Source organism: Mastomys coucha, unplaced genomic scaffold (assembly GCF_008632895.1).
Source record: "Mastomys coucha isolate ucsf_1 unplaced genomic scaffold, UCSF_Mcou_1 pScaffold15, whole genome shotgun sequence".
Classification (NCBI taxonomy): Eukaryota; Metazoa; Chordata; class Mammalia; order Rodentia; family Muridae; genus Mastomys; species Mastomys coucha.
In genome coordinates this window covers 151,125,389-151,146,504 of record NW_022196897.1, presented here as the reverse complement: position 1 = coordinate 151,146,504, position 21,116 = coordinate 151,125,389, and the positions used below count along the sequence as shown (strand labels likewise).

The 21,116-nt window shown below is 53.0% G+C and overlaps 1 protein-coding gene across 1 annotated transcript in view; it reads left to right on the top strand.

The window, feature by feature from the left end:
• Window positions 1–16,792, top strand: part of Cdh22 (cadherin 22) — a 125,255-nt gene extending 108,463 nt beyond the window's left edge. Inside the window, exons 9-12 of the mRNA XM_031372744.1 lie at window positions 4,682–4,803; window positions 4,893–5,010; window positions 11,723–11,974; window positions 15,606–16,792. Coding sequence (XP_031228604.1) covers window positions 4,682–4,803; window positions 4,893–5,010; window positions 11,723–11,974; window positions 15,606–16,141 — 1,028 coding nt within the window. The 3' untranslated portion in view covers window positions 16,142–16,792. The remainder of the gene's footprint in view (window positions 1–4,681; window positions 4,804–4,892; window positions 5,011–11,722; window positions 11,975–15,605) is intronic.
• Window positions 16,793–21,116: the final 4,324 nt, after the last annotated feature.

Sequence of the window (21,116 nt, the reverse complement as noted above, 5' to 3'; positions counted from 1 at the left end):
GTGGTGGTGGTGGTGGTGGTGGTGGTGAGGGAACCATTATTAAGGCCCAAGCCATCAGGAAGGAGCTGAAGGGCAGACTCAGTCAGAGGGAGGAAGGAAGAGGTCCAAGGCTAAGGAGGGGCTGGCCATCTAACCCAAGCCATGAGATCTTGTGGAAGAAAGTACAGGACTCGGGCTGAGTGCAGTCATGGAGAGCTCCCTGGAGGAGGCAGGACCTTATGGGCCTTGAAGAGTTCTGGCAGCTGAGGTGTTGGCTCAGTTAGGAATGCTCCCTTTAAAGCCAGGCTCTCTTCTCCTGGTCCTAGTCTATCTGTCGTTCCAGTGAGAGCTTAGGGAAGCTGCCTCACCTCTCTGAGACTCTTTTCTCATCCACAAAGCAGCAATGGATTCCCCCTGCATCCCGCCATTGACAGGATGGTATGGGTAGGCACAGACCTTGATGGTGGTGGCTTGATATGTATCTGCTCTCTTTCTTTGGGAAAAGTAGCACATTCCTTCTGGTCGCTAGGCCATGCCCCATGTCCTCTTCCCTTCCCACAGACCCCATCCATCTCTGCTTCCTGCTCAGTTGGGTCTAGATCCCCTGAGAGTGACCCTGCCGGAAGCTGGGGTCTTCCTCAGAAGAGATCTGAAGTGCCCCCACCCTCTGACCCCAGGGCCTTTGCACAGGCCAAGCCCTCTCCCCAGAGCAATCTTTCCCTCCTCATCCCCATCCTCTGCTTATTTCCCAGTCAGATCAGAGTAGAACGGTCTCTTGATCCGTGGAGAAGGTCCCTGCACCCACCGGGGCATGTCTCTCAGCTCCTGAGCTTTTCAGTTCTTCTTACACAGTCTGGAGGGCCGTCTGTCTCTTCCTCTAGACCAAAGGATCATGTTGTTCTTGTTCATTCCTGTGTCCTTGGTACAAAGGAGACTCCCATTCCACAGTCATCAGCAAAAACCACAAGCCTCTGTTCCAAAATGTCCAATCTCACCCCAGCCTCTGTGTTTAGGGAACCTCCCTGCACCAGGACAGTGAGAGACCAGCCCCGTGGCTCTCTGGCCCTAACTCCACTCTCTTTATAAGCCCAGAGCCTTCCTTCCCAGCCTCTTCCGACCCCGGGGCTCCACCTGCCACCTCCCCAGATGCTCAGCGAGCCAACAGACGAAGGAAGCACCAGGCCAGAGCACGTTTAATTTTAATTTAGGAATCGGTTAGGGCTGCAGGCCTGCTCAGCTCTGGGCTGTCAATCAGCCTTCCTCAAGGCTGCATCAATTAGTTTAAAAATATTGAATGTAATTTTGCCTGACACAACATATTGCAGCTACTGCAAAATATAATTTATTTTAGAAGAAGAAATAATTAAACTAATTTGCATGTCAGTCAGCTGAACTGAGATGGCAATGGGGGAGGGCCAGAGGGGGAGACCTGGCCCCTGGAGGGGGCACCTGCCGCCGGGCACTGGGTAAGGTCTCCTGTGCCGGGAGTCTGTGCAGCTGCCACTAGATTGACAAAGACCCGGGCAGCAGGAGGGCCAGGCATTGTGTCTGGACCACACACTCAGAGTTCAGAGGCTCAGGGACAACTGATATTTCTGCCCCACCCCCCTCAGTTTCTCCATCCACAAAATAGATCTGACATCACCTTTTCATGGGCTGGGTAGAGACCCATGGGAGGTCATAGACAGGAGAGGATACTGGAAACTGGACAGAGGTCAAGGTTCAACTTGCTTCAGGTTGAAGGTTGAAGGTTCAAGGTGCTTGGTGCTGCGACAGATCCCTGGAAGGTTCTAGAGGTGGGTCTCACCATCATTAGTGATTATGAGGGGCACAACCCAACCCAGCAGGCCTGGAAGGTACCAGAGGCCTGCCATTCACCCTAAGGCAACATTAGTAAGCAGGGTACATGGTGATCCTCCCTAGGCAAAGCCAACTTCAGCACTGGTATTTTTTTAAGGTGACTTTCTGAGGATGAGAAGCATTGCCTAATGCTGAGGGCACAGGGGCCAGTCAGGAGCATCGGTAATTCCAGGCCAGCCCGAATCCTTGGGACAAACACTACAACCTAGGTAACTTGGAGGCACACCTCTTAAGTAAGTGCCCTCAGATGTCCAGCTCTTAGATCTGAGACCCTTACTCAGGCAAACGGACTCAGGGCTCTCCTAGGAAGTGACTCGTGTGGGACATGTCGGAAGGGAGGCCAGGAAGGCTCAGGTGCAACACAGCAATGATGCGACAGCAGGGTCTTCCCGTAATAGAACATGGGCAGAGGGTGACTGCCCTTCATGAGAGGGCTGTCAAGTGCCCAGAGCTTCTTCCCCACCTCTCCTCTACCCCACACCCCTGTTACAGAGGCAGGCTGCCAGGGAGGACACTCGGGCCTTCACTAGCCCCACAATCAGCTGAGCCTGCATCCCTCTCCCCCTGCCTCCCAGAAGCACCCCATCTGTTTGTGGAGGTTCTCTGGCAATGTGCTCTTAAAAATAACAGCTCACTCGGCATCCCCAGTCACGATTCCCCTCCCTCGGTCCCAGAAGAACCCCTCTAATTGCTGAGGTGGCAGATATGGGTAAACTGAGGAGATAACATGCCCTCTGCTGAGGGGAACACCAGAGAGGTGTCAGCAGTGCTAATGAAGGACCTCCTCCTCCTCTTCCTCTTCCTCCCCCTCCTCCTCTTCCCCCTCCTCCTCCTCCCTCCCCTGGCTCCCCAGAGGTGGCCCACCTGGCCTTTCCACCTCCAGCTCTTTCAGCTCCAGCAGCTGCAGTCAGCATCCAGAGGCCTCTGAGTTCAGAGGAGGCAGCAGATGGGTCCACTTCCTCCCAAACATGGGGTGCATGGCTGCCTGGGAACTCCCAGATTGCCCCCAAAATAGCTCTCTGTCAACCCAGCTGGAGACTCCTGTTATCCAAGCATCTCCTTGAAAGTGGGGTGTCATTTCCTCTCCTGGGGGATGCATCTGTAGGGAGGGGCCGGCAGACAAGGTCAGTAGTGAGCCTGCTGGCTTAGTAACCTGGCTGGATGGCAAGGCACTCTGGGAGGGAAACTAGGGGGACCAGCCTTCAGGGAACTGATCTAAGAGGCCAGGCAGAGGCAGCCAATTCTCTGGTGTCAGATTACTTGCTAGATACTTGTGTACCAGTCTTCTGGGCTGGGTATACAGTTCCAAGCACCTGAGAGACATTAACCCTTAACCAATCTGTTCTGCAAGCGAGAAAACCAAAGCTCAGAGAAGTCACTCGTTGAGATCGCAAAGCTCCTATGTGGCAGAGGCGGGCTCAGTCTTACCCACCATTTCATGTCTAGCACTTTCCAGGGATAGAAACTGAAATCAGGGTTTTGCCTGAGCCCAAGTTCTAGCTCAGGGTTGGTTTTAGTCACGCCTGAAATCCAGGCCTCTTTGTAATCCCTCTGACTTCACTCATCTGCCCAACTGTGAGGGACAAGCTATTCTATGCCTTATGCAGGAGACCCAGAGCTAAGTAAAGACAAGGCCTTGAGTTTATGGGCATCCTGCTTTGCTGGTAAAATTTGCCTCCTCGGACTCATCTGGCCCTTAAAGGATTAGGTGTGCTGAGAGCAGTAGTTCAGTCACCAGCTGACCCCTGGTCTAAACACGCCCACCTGTCTTAGTTTCCCCTTTGTAGTATGGGAACATGAGTTGTCGTAAGCCACAGGACCCACAGGATCCTGCAAGGGCAGCTGAATGATGGACATGTGTGCTCCAGGAGCATTCGAGAACCTCTAGGGGACAGGGCAGACAGTGATGGAGGTAACGCAGGGTTGGAGGCAGGGGCTTATCTGAAAGTACCACTGGTGACTATGGTGGAGGGGATAATAGTGACAACTGGCTGGTCATGGCTGTGGCAAGGCTGACAGTAGTGCTAGTGCAAGTGTTGAAAGAGGTTAGGATATCGATGGTGGTGGTAGAGGGGCAGTGGCCATGAGGGTGATGGGGATGATGAAGGTCGAGCTAATGAATGTGGTAACAGTGATCTAAGGGGGTAGTGGTAGTGGTGTCAAGGGTTCTGTTCATTACGTACTAGGGTTAGGGAGCGCAGTATTGGTCATCATGGCGATGGCTTAGTAACAGTAATGATGTAGTGATGGTGATAGCGGTAAAAACTGTAACGGTGCAGATTGTGATGGTGCTCCTGGTAGTGATGCTGTTGGTGACAGTGATGGGGCTGGGTGGGATGTTGGCGATGGTGATAGTGCTGGTGACGGTGATGGGTGGGGTGTTAGTGATGGTGATGGTGATGGGTGGGGTGATGGTATTGGTGATGATGGATAGGGTATTGGTAATGGTGTTGGTGATAGTGATGGGTGGGGTGTTGGTGATGGTGATGATGGGTGGGATTTTGGTGCTGGTGCTGGTGATGGTGTTGGTGATGGTGATGGTGTTGGTGATGGTGATGGTGATCGTGATGGCAGAGATGGAGCCACAAGAGTGCAGATGGTCGTGGAGATGGGAGAGAGGGTGGAAGCCGACATGTCAGAGAATGGATGAGATGGGATGGGAATGGTGGGGGTGGGGGTGGCAGAGGGTGGAAGTGTTTAGGAGATTGTGTCCCTAGCCCTGGTCCTTGTGCCCATGTGGATACCCCACAGTGTCTGTCGGTGTGGCCCTGCTGTCTAATCTCCTAGCAGTAGGTAGGTCTTCTGGTCTCACTTCTTGCTTTCTTCGCCGCTCTTCCCACAGACAATCATGCTCAGCTATCTCGGGCATCCCTACGGATCCGAATCCTGGATGTGAACGACAATCCCCCGGAGCTGGCTACACCCTACGAGGCAGCTGTGTGTGAAGATGCCAAGCCAGGCCAGGTACCCACAGGCTCTGGGGACCAGAGATGCTGTCATGAGAGAGCCCCTACTCCACCTCATTGTGTACCCTCCTTTTCCTCATCCTACAGCTCATCCAAACCATCAGTGTGGTGGACAGAGACGAACCCCAGGGTGGCCACCGCTTCTATTTCCGCCTGGTACCAGAAGCACCCAGCAACCCTCATTTCTCTCTGCTGGACATCGAAGGTAAGCCTCCAGTGAGCCACCCTTCCTGGGGCATGGGAGGGAGGGAGGCTGACTCACTGTCTTCCTCCTCTGTTCTCCGTGTAGAAACTAAGTCCCCCCCACCCCCAGAGAGCCAGAGCTAGGTCTACTGTCACAGCGCATGAGCCAGACCAGGGCTGACACCCAGCCACTAGCCAACCCCTGAGGAACCAGAGCATGGATTTTTAGACTGAGGGGACACATCCAAAGGGCAGGGAGTGGCCGTTGGAAAGATCCTGGAAGAGCATCCAGAGGAGCAGTTGGGTGGACAGTAGAGAATAGTCCCGAAGCCAAGTGACAGAGGAAGGCAGCATGGTACATATACCCCAACCTGTGGTTCAAACATGTCCCCAACTCAAGTCCCTTGTCATCCTCACAGCCACATGGAGGGAGGCTGTCCCCATTTTAGTTGTCTTAGAAGGAACAGGCTTTTCCTAGAGTTCTGCAGGCCCTCCAAAGTCTATGCCTACTGAACCAGTTGGGTTCAGTTTACATCTACACGTGGGAGTTTCATATCCACACTCATATGGTACATGCACACGCACATGCACACGTGTGCACGCACACTAGCGCGTGCGCGCGCACACACACACACACACACACACATGTCTCTGTATAATATAGACGTTCCTTGACTTAGTACCCCGCTGCAAAAGCAAACTGTCCACCTGTCTGATCTGAATACTCCATGCTACCCTGCTCTGTCCCCCGAGGTCCCCATGAAATCAACACTGGAACTTTAGAAACAAAGCTGAGGGGGGCAGGTGTCAATGGAAGGGAGTGAGGACCCCAAGCTCAGGGACAGACTCTCCATGACTTTCTGGCAACTCTTTGTCCCTCTCTAACCCTGAGTTTCATTGTCTGAAAATGGGGCCAATACAGTAGTCAGGCACCCCAGGGGGAAGAGAGTTACTGGGGTACGCAGTGGACCTTAAACTCTCCCTTTCTATGTTTAATCTCCTAAGCTCCATTGAGACACACTCCCTGTGAGGCAGGCTCTGCTCTGGGCCCGGGGAATTTAATGACAGGAGGGAGAGAAGTCTCACCCATGTGGGGTTCATAGTCTATTGAAGCACGACAGAAGTTAAACAAATCAATAATATATCCAGCATAATGAGTAGCCAGGGAGGAGGAATAATACTGCCTTTTTCCTCAAGAGCCTGGGCCCTGTTCTGCTCATTGCAGGCTTTGGGTTGCAATGCAAGTGCCGGCCCCTTGTAGGTGTTCAACAAAGCATGCAGCATGAAGCTGAAACGGAGAGGCGTTCTAGGAGGGCCTCCCTGGAGGGATCCACAATGAGTAGGCAGCGAAATGGGTCGGGAGATGGCTCAGCGGTAAAGTGCCTGTCATGCAAGCATGAGGACCTGAGTTCAAATCCCTAATACCCATGTAAGCTAGTTACAGTAGCATGGGTCTGTTATAACCCTGTCAGCAAGAGGCAAGGACAGGGGAGGTCCTGGGGGCTTGCCGCCAGCCAACATAGTCTAATCAGTAAGTTCCAGTCCAGCGAGACCCTGTCTCAAAAGTTAAGGTGGAATATGATAGAGGAAGACTCCTGATGTTGACCTCTGATCTCTCACACACACAGCGCACGTGTGTGTGCTCACACAAGTGTACCTAGCACACACAGATACTCACATGCACACAAATAGAGAATAAAAGCAACCAGGGAGGGAGCCAAACAGATAACCAGAGTGAGAACAGTCTGAAACAAAGTTGCAAACAAACAGAAAACAGGACAGAAAGCAGATCAGTCAAGAGGCATGGGGGCGGGGCAGACCATGTTGGTCTTCTGGTCCTAGAACCGTTTCAGACCCGGCCCCCTCCACAGAGAAGCCTTAAGGTCTCCGAGGCCAAACGTGTGGCCAGAGCCATTCAAAGAGCCTTTAGCAGCCAGTGCCTCTACTCTGACAGTTGATTCCCACGGGACAATGACCGCCGCTAAACCCGGACCCCACAGCCCCCGCTGTGTCTGGCATTAGCCCCTCCCCCGAGGGCGGGACATGGCTATGAGAAAGGCTGTGGGAGGAACCAGGGCTCAGAGCCACCACTGTTTAAATCCTTTTGGAAGTAATTCAATAACCAATACAACTCAGCCCACACCTCCCTCCCTTGGTATCCTGAGCTGGTGCCGGGACACTCGGTCAGCCCTGTTCCTGCCTCTCCAAGTTCAAGGGTCTTCCCAACCCAGGGCCTGGGGTTCAACCCCTCCCCCACCAGTTCTCCTAGTTTGGGGTCCTCCTGAGCTCCCTTCAGGAGTGACCCTCGAGTGTAAGCTTTGAGGAAAAAAAGCTTTGAGGTTAGAACCCCCATGGAAGGCCTTCCCCTCCAGCCCTCAGCTCCTTCCCTCCATGTGCCAACCCCCCACCTCCTCGCCATATAAAATATCTTAGGTGGCAAGCGGCTACCCCAACCCATCTGCTTCTTTGTACAAATGTGTAGCCAGTTTGGAAATGTGATTTATAAATATTGCCTTTGCAGCCAGGGATTGACGCTGATGGATGTCGGGCCAGATGGATGGATGCTGCTCCTGGGCGCGGGTCCCACATAGAGGGGTGGGGCGGCTGGGGGTGGTCAGCGGCTTCCCAGAGGAAGGCAACTGGATGAGATCAGGTCGATACCCCAGGAATCCCCTTCCACTGAGTGGGGTGTGGCAGGGCTCTGAGCGTTTAGAACATCTGGCCTCATAGTGGGAGACAGTGTCTCTGTCTTGCTTGGCAATTGGAGGCTGGGCCAGGGCCAAGCACTCATTTCTCAAATCTGTCTACTTCTCTCTGCTGTTACTACTGCTATTGTCTCACACAAAACACACCAGCGCTTCCCACCTGTAGTCCATGTCGATGCCTGCATTTTCCTTTATAAGTGTCCTTGGCCACGGGGCAGGTTCAAGCCAGGACAGAAACCATGTCTATCTTATTCATAGCCATGTCTCCAGAGGCTAGAATAATCCTGACATATAGACAGTGCTCAGTTCAGATTTCCTGTGGAACGAATGGATGATGTATCACCAGGTCACTTCTTGGTTTAAAGCCCACGAATCAATGGCCTCCTGTCGCTTTTCAGAAAATAGTGCAAGTTCCTTAGGAAAACTGGCCCGCTAAACTTCCCAGGATGGGCTTCTGTCTCTCTCCAGCCACAGACTGTGTCCCAACCTCAGCGGCAGCACATGGCCATGCTCATTTCCTGGACTTGTCTACCCAGAATGACCGTTCACTCGGGTGTGTCATTTCTCCCAAGAAACTTCCCCTGACCTCCTGAGCAGCGTCTGGCCTGGCCTTATTAATAGGTCTTCCCGCACTGGCCCTTCCCAGCGCTCCCATGGTCTGTAACCCTAGACAGAGCTGTGGGCTCCTTCAATTGGTGTTTGTTCCTCACATTAGAATCTGAGCTCTGATCCAGGCAACAGCTGATTTAGCTCTCCATTGTTTCCCCTCAGCAGCCAGCAGGCAGCAGCTAATGAAGAGCTTCCAAAGCAAGAGAGAGGAAGGAAATGAAGAAAGGGAGGGAGGGAGGGAAGAAAATGGAATGGTGGATGGAAAGAGAGGGCAGGTGGATAACTGAGCGCAGGGTGATAGGGGGAAGGAGGACATATGGATGGGTGAGGGATAAGTGAGTAGATAAAGGAGCAATGGATGGGTGGACAGGTAACAAAGAGCAGATGGACAGATGGAATACAGAGGATGGGTGTATAAATGAGCGGTGGGTGGGTGGGTGCTGTAGGCAGACAGGTGACAGATGGGAGATGAGGAATAGACGGAGGGTAGCCGGGTAGATGCTGCAAGGTTGAAAAATGGATGGGTACATGGATGTACAGATGGATGTTGGAGGGTGATGTATTGTGTATGAATGGACAGATGACAGGAAGTCAATGGATGGGTGGGTGATGGCTAGAGAATGGATGGACAGACAGATCCTCGGGTGAGAATGGATGGACAGACGGATCCTCGGGTGAATGGTAGAATGTAGACAGAGCATGGATGGATGATGAAAAGGTGTGGGTCCATGACAGCTAGAGCCTGGATAGGAAGACAGATCTACAGAGGGATGGTGGAGGGTGGATGAATTGACAGATGGGTCTGTAGATGGGTGATAGTGGATGAACAAGTCGATGAAAGGTGGGTGGATTGACTGACGGACAGATAGACAGATGAGCAGTGAAGAAACAAGTCATTACTTTTTAAAGTCTGTGTGTGTGCATGTGTGCCTGTGTGCATGTGTGTGTATGTGTGCATGTGCTGGTGGAGGCCAGAGGCATGAGATCCCCTGGATCTGGAATTAGAGGCAGTTATGAGCTACCCAATATGGGTGCCTGGATCTCCTGTCCTCTCCAAGGGCAATATTTGTACTCTTAACAGCCGAGCCATCTCTCAGGCCCCCTACTCGCTTCTGTAAAAGTTTTAAAAATTACACTTATTTATTTTGTGTCTCGAGTGGGGTGGGGATACCTGCTATATAGCATTCAGAGGTGACAGGAGAACTTGTTTGAGTTGGTTCTCTCCTTCCACCATGTGGGTCTTAGGGATGCGGTTCAGGTCATCAGGCTCAGTGTGAGCCCCTTCGACTGCTGAGCCACCATGCCAGTCACACAGGTCACTTCTTGCTGAACCTCAGTCTCCACACACACAGAGGGAGGACCCTGCTCAAGCATGGTTAGGAGAGCTAAATGTGGCGGTGTGTTTCAAATGCCCACAGGCTGATGATGTCCAAGGAGCATCTAGCGGTGCTGATGCACCCTCCCCTCCCCCTTCCCTTCTTTCCCCCTGCGCTTGAGCCTTCTTTCTTCTCTGGCAGGGAACAGTATTTTCTTAGCCTGGGCTGCCTCAACCTTTAACAGACAGGTCCCAGAAAACAAGCCAGAGCTTAAGCTGTTGACCCATGTCTGCCACTTAGCCCAAGAGTTGTGGTCTCTTCCAACTGTGTTCCTTAAGACTGGTAGAAGGCCAGGCTCCAGCTGGCCAGTGATGGAGAAAGAGGTGCCTTGAGTGGACCCCAGTCATTACAGCAGGGCGTGGCAGCCATAAATCTCCCCTTCGCAGGGAAGAGGAGAAAGGAGGCCATGGAGCAGAGGTGATATCTAGCTGGAAGACGATGGATGAGGAATTTGCCCAGCAGGAAGGCAGAGAGGGCGTCCTAAATTGCGGAGACTCACAGAAGCAAGGCAGAGACATCCAGACAGGGAGCAGGGGTTGGGTGCAGCACGTGGGAGAACCATTAGCCAGCATTTATGAGGTTTTGCTGTGTGCGGGGAAGGATACTAGTCCATCTTCTCTGCTAGGTGAGACCCTGGCTCTGTTTGCTGATGAGTACCATGAGGACTGAGGGAGTTAGTGCCTGAGGCAGACAATGTTGCTAACATTTGCACGGGAATGTCCAAATGGGTGAAACGGTGGGCTCAGTAAGACACTCAGCCTTGTTTGTCTGTCACCTCATGGGCCAGCTTATCACATCTGATCTCCACTCACTTCCTCTGTGTGTCCAAGGTTATGGGTCAGTCTTTCCCAGGGCTCTTTCCTCATCTTGTATCCATAGTGAGGAAGACCGGAATTGGGAATCTGTTGGGAAGCAGTGATTATTGAGAAAGGGTGGCAGGGGAGAGACGGGCTTCATCCTGGGCTGGGACTTCCTTACAAACTAGCACCAGGAAGATCCCGGTTGGCCTCTCCACACAGGCACACACTTCCTTGAGCTCCCCGGGTCCCATCCACAAAGCCGGGAAGGGACTCTGGGCCCTTGGGGTCTCAGGTAAGAACCCACCCTGACAGCCAGGGTAAGGAGAGCTGGGTCTGGCAGACAGGCAGCAGCAGAGATGGAGCGTCTGTCCTGGGACTTAGCTCTTCAGATCCCCATACTGTGCAAGACTGGTGACCCCCAGAAAGCAGGGATCAATGTTTCCTGACAGATGTGGAGGACAGAAGAAAAGGAGAGGAAGTGGGTATGATCTGTGGCTTAGCCTATGTTGCAAGACCAGCTTTCCAGGTTTTGCCTGGCTGCAAACAGCTGAACAATAGCTCCCGGAGCTTGCCCCTCTCTCTGACTGCCTATATACAAAGGAAAACTTTGCATAGAGAGAGTCTGATGCTTTGGGTCTCCTCATATGGCCATGAAGGCTGCATCCCTACCCTGGAAGCTCAGCTTCTTAGTGAGAGACCTTTAAGCTCCAAATCTTCTAACTAACACAGAGGACAAAAAGACCACTCAGAACAGGCACACGCCAGCCAGTGTTTTCAGCCACCTCTGATGACCTTGAATTTGTCAAGGTCCAGCAAAACACCACTAAGGACCCCAGGACTCCCCAAAGCAGAGTGTATTGGAAATGGGAGTAGAATCTGGAACAAAGCGAGCTGTTGAGATCAATAGGGGGAAAAAATTGGCATAGCCAAGGCCAGGACATTGGTCCAGCAGGGGATAAAATCTGGGATTAGCTGGGGACAGTACCTTGTCACAGCTGGGAGCAGAAAAATCTTAGGATTGCTGAAAACACATATAAGGCAGCTGGGAACCCAGTTCAGGGACGGCTGAGGACACCTCAGCAGCTGAGGCAGAAGTGGGGGAGATGAGGAAACAGATGTGTGGATCCTTGGAGAGGCAGCAGTTTGGGGTGGAAAGAGGCAGATCTCAAGGTGGGCTCAGGATGTGGCTGGGCCAGGGTCTGAGCCCAGCCAAGAGTCACACACTGTCCACTTCTCCGGAGCAGATAACACAGCTGCGGTGCACACACAGCATGTGGGCTTCAACCGGCAAGAGCAGGATGTGTTCCTCCTGCCCATCCTTGTTGTGGACAGCGGGCCACCCACACTGAGCAGCACGGGCACCCTCACCATCCGCATCTGTGGCTGTGACAGCTCCGGTGCCATCCAATCCTGCAACACCACCGCCTTTGTCATGGCTGCCTCCCTCAGCCCGGGCGCACTCATCGCTCTCTTGGTCTGTGTCCTCATCCTGGTCGGTGAGTCTAAGAGCCCTGCCTCCCATGATTGAACATTGGTATCCTGCCTGGATAGAGGCACCCTGGGAGAGGTGCCTCAGTTTCTCCTACATACAGATAGGCTGGCTAGATACATCTCTAACCTCTACCTGCAGTTCCTGTGGGGAGGTCTCTGAAGTGAGAATGGTGGCCTGCTTGGGAGAGTTTTGTGCCCCACACATAGCCCAAGACGTCCAAGAGTTTAAAGCCACATGTATAGCCTGGGCTCATTCTTGTAATCTCAGCACTTGGAAAGCTGAGGCGGGAGGATTGCTGCAAGTGAGAGCCTAGCCTGGGCTATGTAGTAAATTCCAGACCAGCCTGGACTATAGAATGATACCCCTTACTGGTAAAAAGAAATATGGAGCTGGAGGTATGGCCTCATTGGCAGAGTACTTATCCAGCACACACCCTAGGTTCGATCCTCAGTACTGCATAAACTTGGTGTGATGGTGTAGGGCTGCAATCCCGACACCCCAGAAGTAGAGACAAGAATAGCCAAAGTTAACAGTCATTTTTGGCTGAACAGGGAGTTTGAGACCTGGTATGGAGGTGGGGGCACATACCAACCATATTTTTAAAATTCTCTTGTTTGTTGCCCTTTTTAAAATTCTTGTTCTCCATAAAGAGAAGCCCGTCTGTGTGGCTGCACTACCAAGTGTATCAACCCCTTTCTCAGAGGAAGAAACTGAGGCTCACAGAGGTTAAGTGGCTTGGCTAAAATGAGCCAGCCAGTCTTCTGACATGAAATTAGGTCTCCTCAGTCTATGTCTCCACCTCTGACTCTTCCACCAGACATGAAATAAAACTGGAGACAACAACTTAGGGCTCCTGGGACATAGTCTTGAGACATTGGGAACAGTGGTACCAGAAGCCATTTGAACCCCAGTGTCCCTGGTGAGAAGAGATGTGAACAGCCTGTGGCTGCTGCCACAGCCACAGCCACCCAAGTGCAGACTGTAGCCAGAACAGCTGCAGTTAGGGGTTCTCTTGGGGCCACGCTCATTAGCCCTGCCCAGCCCCCCCATGAGATGACACCCCCCCTTGGGCTGCCCATCCTCCAGTGACTTGCCACACCTCTTCAGATCCCCACAGAGGCTGTGGACAGACTCCGCCCAGCCAGGAGTACAGCCCCTCCCTCCCTCCCTACCACAGCCCGCAGCAGCTCAGAAACCCTTTTTTTCCAGAGGGTGCACTTTACAGCGGTTTCATTTTCCAAGGCAGTGCAAACAAATTTCTGCCTAATTGCCCACAAACGAAGAAAGTGCACATCAGTGCTCTAAAGGTGACGGGCGGAATCGCTGATCAGGTCTGGCACATCTGTCGCCCGCCGTCCGCAATCCCCACCATCTGCTCTCGTGGGCATCCCCTCCACAGCTTCAGGTCTCCAGCTCCAAACGCCGTCCATCTATCTTCTCTACATCTCTCTTGACACCTTCCTTCCCTCCAGCCCTCCCTCAGGGCCTGTCCCCAGCCGCCACGTCCTTCCCTGTTGTAAGCTACCATGTTAGGTGATGAGCTCCTACCCTGTGCTGTAGCCCTCACAGCTGGCCCTGGCCACAGGCCTGGCTGGATCTGTCTGGAGCAGCAAGAAACATCTAATCCCTTCCATGGTGTTTGGCATGTGTCTGTCCATCCATGCATCCATCCATCCAGGAAATCCCTCTTGGGTGCTAGACTGTTTCCACAATAGGATTTATCACTGAACAAAGTTGTTTTTTTTTCTCTTTAATTCGTTCTTGGAGCTGAAGAGATGGCTCAGCAGTTAAGAACACTGGCTGCTCTTCCAGAGGACCGGAGTTCAATTCCCAGCACACACACACACATGGCAGCTCACAACCATCTGTAGCTCCAGTTGCAGGGGATCTGACTCCTCCTCTCCTGGCCTCCATGGGCACTGAGCACATACGTGGTACAGAGACATACAGGCAGACAAAATACCCATATACACAAAAGAATATGAAATGTAAAAATATTTATTTCATACATGTATACAATGTATCTTGTGTCCACCCACAGACCCCCAGATCTTCCCTATGTGTATTCTTCTCACCCCCGGGTCCTCTTTGTGTCTTCTTTATAGTCACTCGCAGAGTCCCATTAGCGCTGCCTGCAAGTGCGCGGCAGTGTGGCTGTACCCTGGAGCATAGCCTTGCCCGGCAGCTGCAGCGTGGTCAGCCTACCAGTGGCCACACCTCTGAAGAAAAATTACTCCTCTTCCCTCAGCTTCCACCAACCAGCCAATGGCTTTAGGATTGAGGGTGGGGCCTTGTTGGCCCCTCCACTATCCTTGCCTATTGACTGGCTTGATCCTGTGGAGTTCTCCATGGCTGCTGTGGGTCTATGAGTCCAGAAGTCTGCATTTCCTGGCACCCCTCCCCTCCCTCCAGCCCTTACATTCTTCCTGGCCCCTTTTCCATCACGTTCTCTGGGCCTCGGTGGAAAGAGAGGAGGTTAGTGGGAAAGAGAAAGATATTTCAACTTTGAACGTATGGAGTTTGAGGTTCTCTTGGTCAACTGAGGGGACTGGAAATTGAATGTGCCTGGATTTCAGAGGCAAAAGATGCTGGAGTTGTTGGTGGAGGGAAGGTAAAGCCATGGGCCTGCAGGCGAGTGCCAAGGGAGGGAATATTATGAAGGAGTAGGTCCTTGGGAGACTGCTAGGGAGCTGGGGAAGCCAGGAGAACCTGCCTGGATGACAGAATACAGTGTTAGGGAGGACGAAGGAGGAGGAGGAGGAAGAGGAAGAGGAGGAAGAGGAGAAAGAGGAGGAGGAGGAGGAAAGAGAAGTCTTGGAGGCAGATGAGGAAAGACAGAAGCACAGAGGGTAGGTCACTCATTCACTCCCCCTCGGTCAGGTCTCCAGGCAACTCCCCATTCATTGATTCATTCATTCACTCCATTCAGCCAGCACACATCCAATGTCTTTTCCATGCCAGGCGTCAAGCTAGGGAAATGTTTCCCAGGTCTAAGAGGATATTTACGGGGGTTAACTTGTCAGGACCCAGCCTGTGGTGAGCTGTCCCTCTCTAGTGGAGATGAGACAAAGGAGGTCTCAGAGGCAGATCTAGGACTCACTGAGGATCCGCAGTTGTGAAGAATTCCCTGCAGCTGCTGGTGGTGGTGAAAAGGCCACACTCACTGAGAACTAACGGAATCCTTCCCGTGGGGGCCTGGAGTGGGGTCACCTGGATAGAGATCTCACAGAGAGAAAGAACCCTGAGGGTCCTGACCTGAGACACTAAATAGGAAGCACTGACTTCCGGGGGCGGGGAGACAGAGGAGAGCAGGGACATGGGGACTTTCATCCATCTTGTGGCTGGTGCCTTCAACCTTCCAGCGCCTAGAACTGAGGATGGAGACTCAAGGGTTAATTCTGGCCCTCAAATTAGGTGAAAATCGTTAGCGTCGCTCTGCCTTCCCAACCTAGTCCCACTGGCCGGCCATTAGCTACAATTTGCATACCTCCTGTGATGAATAGCACACCACCTACCGTGACTATCTGCCTCCTCAGGTTGGGGGGCTGGAGGGGGTCCAGGCAGTGCCCTATACTGAGCTCAACCCTCACTCTCTGTCCCTGTGTCTCCCGCCCACCCATCCCGACCCCCCACAGTGCTGGCTCTGCTGATCCTCACTCTCAGGCGCCACCACAAGAGCCACCTGAGCTCCGATGTGGATGAAGACATGCGGGACAATGTGATCAAATACAACGACGAGGGCGGCGGCGAGCAGGACACCGAGGCCTATGACATGTCAGCTCTGCGGAGCCTCTACGATTTCGGGGAGCTCAAGGGTGGCGAGCCAGGCGGGGGCACGGCCAGTCCCCCGCAGGCTGCTTCCTCGTCTGAGCGCCACTCGCTGCCTCGGGGGCCGTCGAGCCCCGAGCCGGACTTCTCGGTGTTCAGGGACTTCATCAGCCGCAAGGTGGCGCTGGCGGACGCGGACCTGTCGGTGCCTCCCTACGACGCCTTCCAGACTTACGCGTTCGAGGGCGCGGGCTCGCCGGCCGCCTCGCTCAGCTCGCTGCACAGCGGCTCGACCGGCTCGGAGCAGGACTTCGCCTTTCTCCGCGCCTGGGGTCCGCGCTTCCGACCTCTGGCCGCGCTGTACGCCGGCCACCGCGGGGACGACGAGGCCCCCGCCTCCTAGCCCCAGCCAGCCTCGTGCGGCAGCGCGGCCCGACGGGAGGGGATCCGCAGGGCCCCCGCTCCGCGACATGCTCCCGGGAGTGCAGCTTGCGGAGGACTCAGGGTTGCGGGGGTGATGACCGATGTCAGGAGAAAGGAGGGGAACCCGGCCTGCGCGGATCTGGGGTTGGACAGGACCATGGAAGGGGAACCTGGCGCTGGGAAAGGACAGTGTGAGGAGAAAGCGGAGGAGGGCGCTGCTGCCATGCCCACCCCAAGGCTTTCTGGCATCCAATTAAAGATGAAGGAAGGGCTGTTCATTTACTAAGCACCTACTGTGTGCTGAGAGCTACCCAGAGACCGACTGCATTGTTGGAAAAACTATGAGGTGGAGTCCTGAAGGTGTCAGATGGGGAAGCCCCCCAGAGAAGTGGTTGTGACTTGCTCGGGGACACCCAGACAGCAAGTGGTGGAGCCTCCAGCACTGACCGGCTGCCTGGCCTTGGGCACGTCATCTCATTTCTCTGGGCCTCAGTTTCCTCATCTGTCAAATGAGGTTAATAACAGCACCTACCTCGAAGATTTGAGAGGATTAAAAGGGTTCATGTGTCAAGTTGTTGGGCAGTGCCTGGCACAGAGTAGGTGTTCAATAAATGCTCGCCTTTGTTACTACCCTTATCCTTGTGGTTACTAGAGGCTGCGTGACTGACATCGAGAGACTGAGCTCACTCCCTCACCTCAAGACCAATCTGCCTCCTCCCAGCATTTCCAAGGAGAGGAGAACTGGTCCCAGCTGTCAGGTCCTGGTCCTCTGGGACCAGTGGGAAGCAGATGTGGTGAGAACTGCCAATCTTCCTGCCCCTCAGGCTACATCAGAATAAGACCCTTGGCACGAATGCGAAGGCGAGATGAGCCTAGGAGGAGAGGAAAGGCTGCCCACAGTGGTGACATCGTGTCTCTGCTGTGGGAACTGGCGTCTTTCCCTCCGTAGCAGTGGTTCTCAACCCTCCTGATGCTGCGACCCTTTAAAACATGTGGTGGTGACCCCAAACCATAAAATTATTTTCGTTGCTACTTCATAACTGTAATTTTGCTACTGTTATGAATCATAGCATAAATATCTGATATGCGATCCCTGTACAGGTTGCGACCCCATGGCTGAACACTGCTTTATAGACTCCAATGTAAGACTCTCCTGCACTGGCTGTAGATAGTGGCACAGACCTGTGATCTCAGCACTTGGGAGACTGAGGCGGGAGGATTGCCATGAGTTTGAGGTCTGCCTGGGTTATGTAGTGAAATCCAGGCCAGTCAGAACTACACAATGTCTCAAAAAAACGAAAACAAAAACAAACAAACAAAAACGAGGACGGGGATGTGTAGCTCAGTGGGTAGAGCATTTGCCTGTAATGCACAGAGCCATGGGTTCGATCCCCAGCACTGCATAGATGGGCCTCGGTGATGGACTCCTGCAATCACAGTGCTTGGGAAGGGTAGACAGGAAGATCAGAAGTTCAAAGATACCTTCAGCTACTTCATGAAAGTGAGAACAGCCTGGGCTGCCTGGGGGCCTGTTTATAGGACAATGGCTGTCTTCTATCTTCCCTCTCAGGCCCTCCCTCTGGGATGAATCAGTGATTCCAGCTCCTGAGAGCTAGCCACTACCTCGGTTTGCTTAGCTGTAAAGTGGGTGCTGAGTCCAATCTCAGTGTCTCCCTGGTATGTAAGAAGTGTTCAGTAAATGCTGCTTGGCCCTTCCTTGTCTGTCACCCTCCCAAGGAACTCCATGCCACAAAGGTCCATGGAGGTGGTCTAGAGGCAGCTGATGTGCCCTCAATGCTACCACACCCTTACTTCAGAGACCAGGAAACAGGCTCAGAGCAATAACATGCCCAGAGCTACACAGATATCTAGTTATCTTGTTGTTGTTGTTGTTGTTGTGTGTACGTGTGTGTGTGTGTGTGTGTGTGTGTGTGTGTGTGTGCTACATCCCATGTGGAAAAAGTGCTTTTGGGAGTTGGTTCTCCTCTTCCATGGTAGGTTTGAGGACCCGACTCAGGTAGCCAAGCATACACATTTACCCAGTGAGCCATCTCGCTGGCCCCAGGAAGGAGTTTCTGGCTTCTAGGAGCTCAAGACCCAAGAGACAAAGACAGGAATCATTCTAACTGCAGCTTTGAGGAAGGCTGCTGTCCTGGAACTCACTCTGTTAGACCAGGCTGGCCTCAAACTCAGAAATCTGCATGCCTCTGCCTTCTAAGTGCTGGGATTAGAGGCACGTGCCACCACTCCCCGGCAAAGCATGACCTCGAGATAGATGAGCTGCAGTATGCAGGGGCATCCCAAAGGGCTATGCCAGCATCTGCAAAGGCTGGGCTGGGTAGGCTGCAGCATGAGGCTACTTCCCACAAGGAGGGTGAACTCCTGAGCTGACTCACCAGGAGAAGGAGGAAGAGGAAGAGAAGGGGGAGGAGGAAGAGGAGGAGGGGGAGGAGGAGGAGGAGGAGGGGCAGGAGGGGGAGGAGGAAGAGGAGGAGGAGGAGGAGGAAGAAGAGGAGGAAGAGGAGGAGGAAGAGGAGGAAGAAGAAGAGGAGGAGGAGAAGGAGGAAGAGGAGGAGGAGGAGGCAGAGGTGGAGGCAGGGAAAGCTATGGAAAGATCTCGAAGGCTGGACTAGGGAGCCTTCAGCTCGGCCCAGACAGCAGGAGCCAGAATCCACACCAGGCACATGTGTGCACTCACTGAACCATCTAGGGCCCTGGGAAGGAGTTCAGAAGGCCGCTGTTGTCTTACAATCATAGCTCTGTAGACATTTAGCCCATCTGCTGAGGACCACTAAGGTGGCTGGCTGGTAGGTGAGGTAGGGGACATGGGAGTCACACTCTTCCTACAGGGGACCCTTAGCCCCTAACTCCTGTAGTGAATACAGCATATGAGCATCTGTGGACCCAGACAACGCATCGTCACCTCTCACCCCTGCATGCCCAGTTTTCACAGAGCCCAGAAGCAGCTCTGGGGCTGCTCATCATTGTGCCCTTTGCCAGGAGGAAAACTGGGACAGGGGGTGGGGGGATGACAAGATGACTGTCTCAAGGTCACCCTGCTGTTAACAGCTGGGACAAGGAAGGTTCCCCTCATCTCAAACCTGTTTTGTCCACACACACACACACACACAGAGAGAGAGAGAGAGAGAGAGAGGGATTGACTTGACTGATTCTGATCCTGTCAAGCAGGGAGATGACCTGTTCAATGTCACAGTTCAAAATCCCACACATGACTGGCAAGGTCCCAGGGTGAAGGACTGGACCGGACTGATCCTGATTCCCGCTCTGAGCCTCCTGCTCTATTGTCTGCCTGTGCCTCTGTCCTCTCAGCCATTACAGTTTGCAAGTTGTTCAAACAGCAACTGCCCAAGGTGGTGGTAAGATCCCAAAGCAATCTGAAGATCCAGCAATATCCAATAATATCCCCCAGATTAGCTCATGACCACTGGGGTAACCTCAGTTTACAGGTGAGGAAACTAAAGTGCAAAGACAAGGTGACTTGGTCCAAGTCCAACAGGTTAAAATAAGTGGAGACATTCAGGTTTAAAGATGGGTGCTCTGGTGGCTGGAGAGATGGCTCAACAGTTAGGAGCACGGATTGCTCTTCTAGAGGTCCTGAGTTCAATTCCCAGCAACCACATGGTGGCTCACAGCCATCTGTAATGAGATCCGATGTCTTCTTCTGGTGTGTCTGAAGACAGCGACAGTGTACTCATGTACATAAAATAAATAAATCTTTTAAAAAAATAAAAATAAAAAGATGGGTGCTGTGGTGTGGTACTACCCAGTCAGCAGCCCTGAGATCAGGCACACAGTTATCCCTCAGCATGTCCTGACCTATCTGAATGTCACCAGCCACATACCACCGCCATCTTACCCAGTCTGTGGTCCTCAGGCCTCCAGTGATTTCTGCTGGGGACGAGGTAGGGTTACAAGCAAAGGTACTCCTTGGTCCTCTTTATGCCTGCTGCTCCCCAGTGCTTGCTTCCACAGGACGCTGAGGCATCCCGTGTGTCCGGTCCCTTCCCAGGTCCTACAGAGTCTCCACCCACACCAAGCCCCCTATGAGCTTTTCTGATGACCTGGGGTAAGTATAAAAGATCTCATGAGGTACACAAGCCTTAGACGGTTGGCCTCCCTGACTCCCATGAACCCCCAGGAGTCCCAAATTGTTTTAGGGAGAGAATAGTACCACCAAGCAAGCACCAGGCACCAGAGAGGTACACCCAGCTCCGCCTGGGAGATCAGAGATGACAGGCCCTTGTTCATAGCATCTGCCCCCTGCACGAGGCCCCTGGGAAAATGAACGGCAAACAAAATCCCCTTCCATTGTCATCTACCGTGTCACCAGCGTCACCACGGGAGAAGACTGCAGAGACCCTGAATGGAAACAGATGTATTAATATAATTGACCAGGAATTCCAGACTCAGGTGGAGAGACAGTGATGGCACTGGCCACAGTGAGGATGACATACTTAATGTGGCACTTGCCGCATACCTGACCCTGCACTGACTAAGCAACACGGCATGATTAAGATGAATCCACGTGAGACCCACTAATTCCATTCTGGGTCTAGCTCTTTACACAACGTGACCTGTTTTGTTTAAAGGTGTGATTCTTTTGAGCGCTGTTTTGCAAAGCTGACATAAAGAAGCTCAACCTCACAGATGTGGAGGGCTTTGCTCAAGCACACAGAGCCTGGGCAGTTACACGGCTCGGTCAACACGGTGCATACCAGGCATGTGCACCGTTCTATCTGTAGTGCCTCATAGACCAGACGTGGTGGTGTGGGCCTGCAAACCTAGCGCTTGAGAGGTAGAGGGTCAGGAGCTCAAGGTCATCCTTGGCTACACAGCAAATTAGAGGCCAGATGGACTAGATGGGAACCTGTCTCAAAGGGACAGTAGAAAGGAAGAAAGAAAGAAAGAAAGGAAGAGAGAGAGAGAGAGAGAGA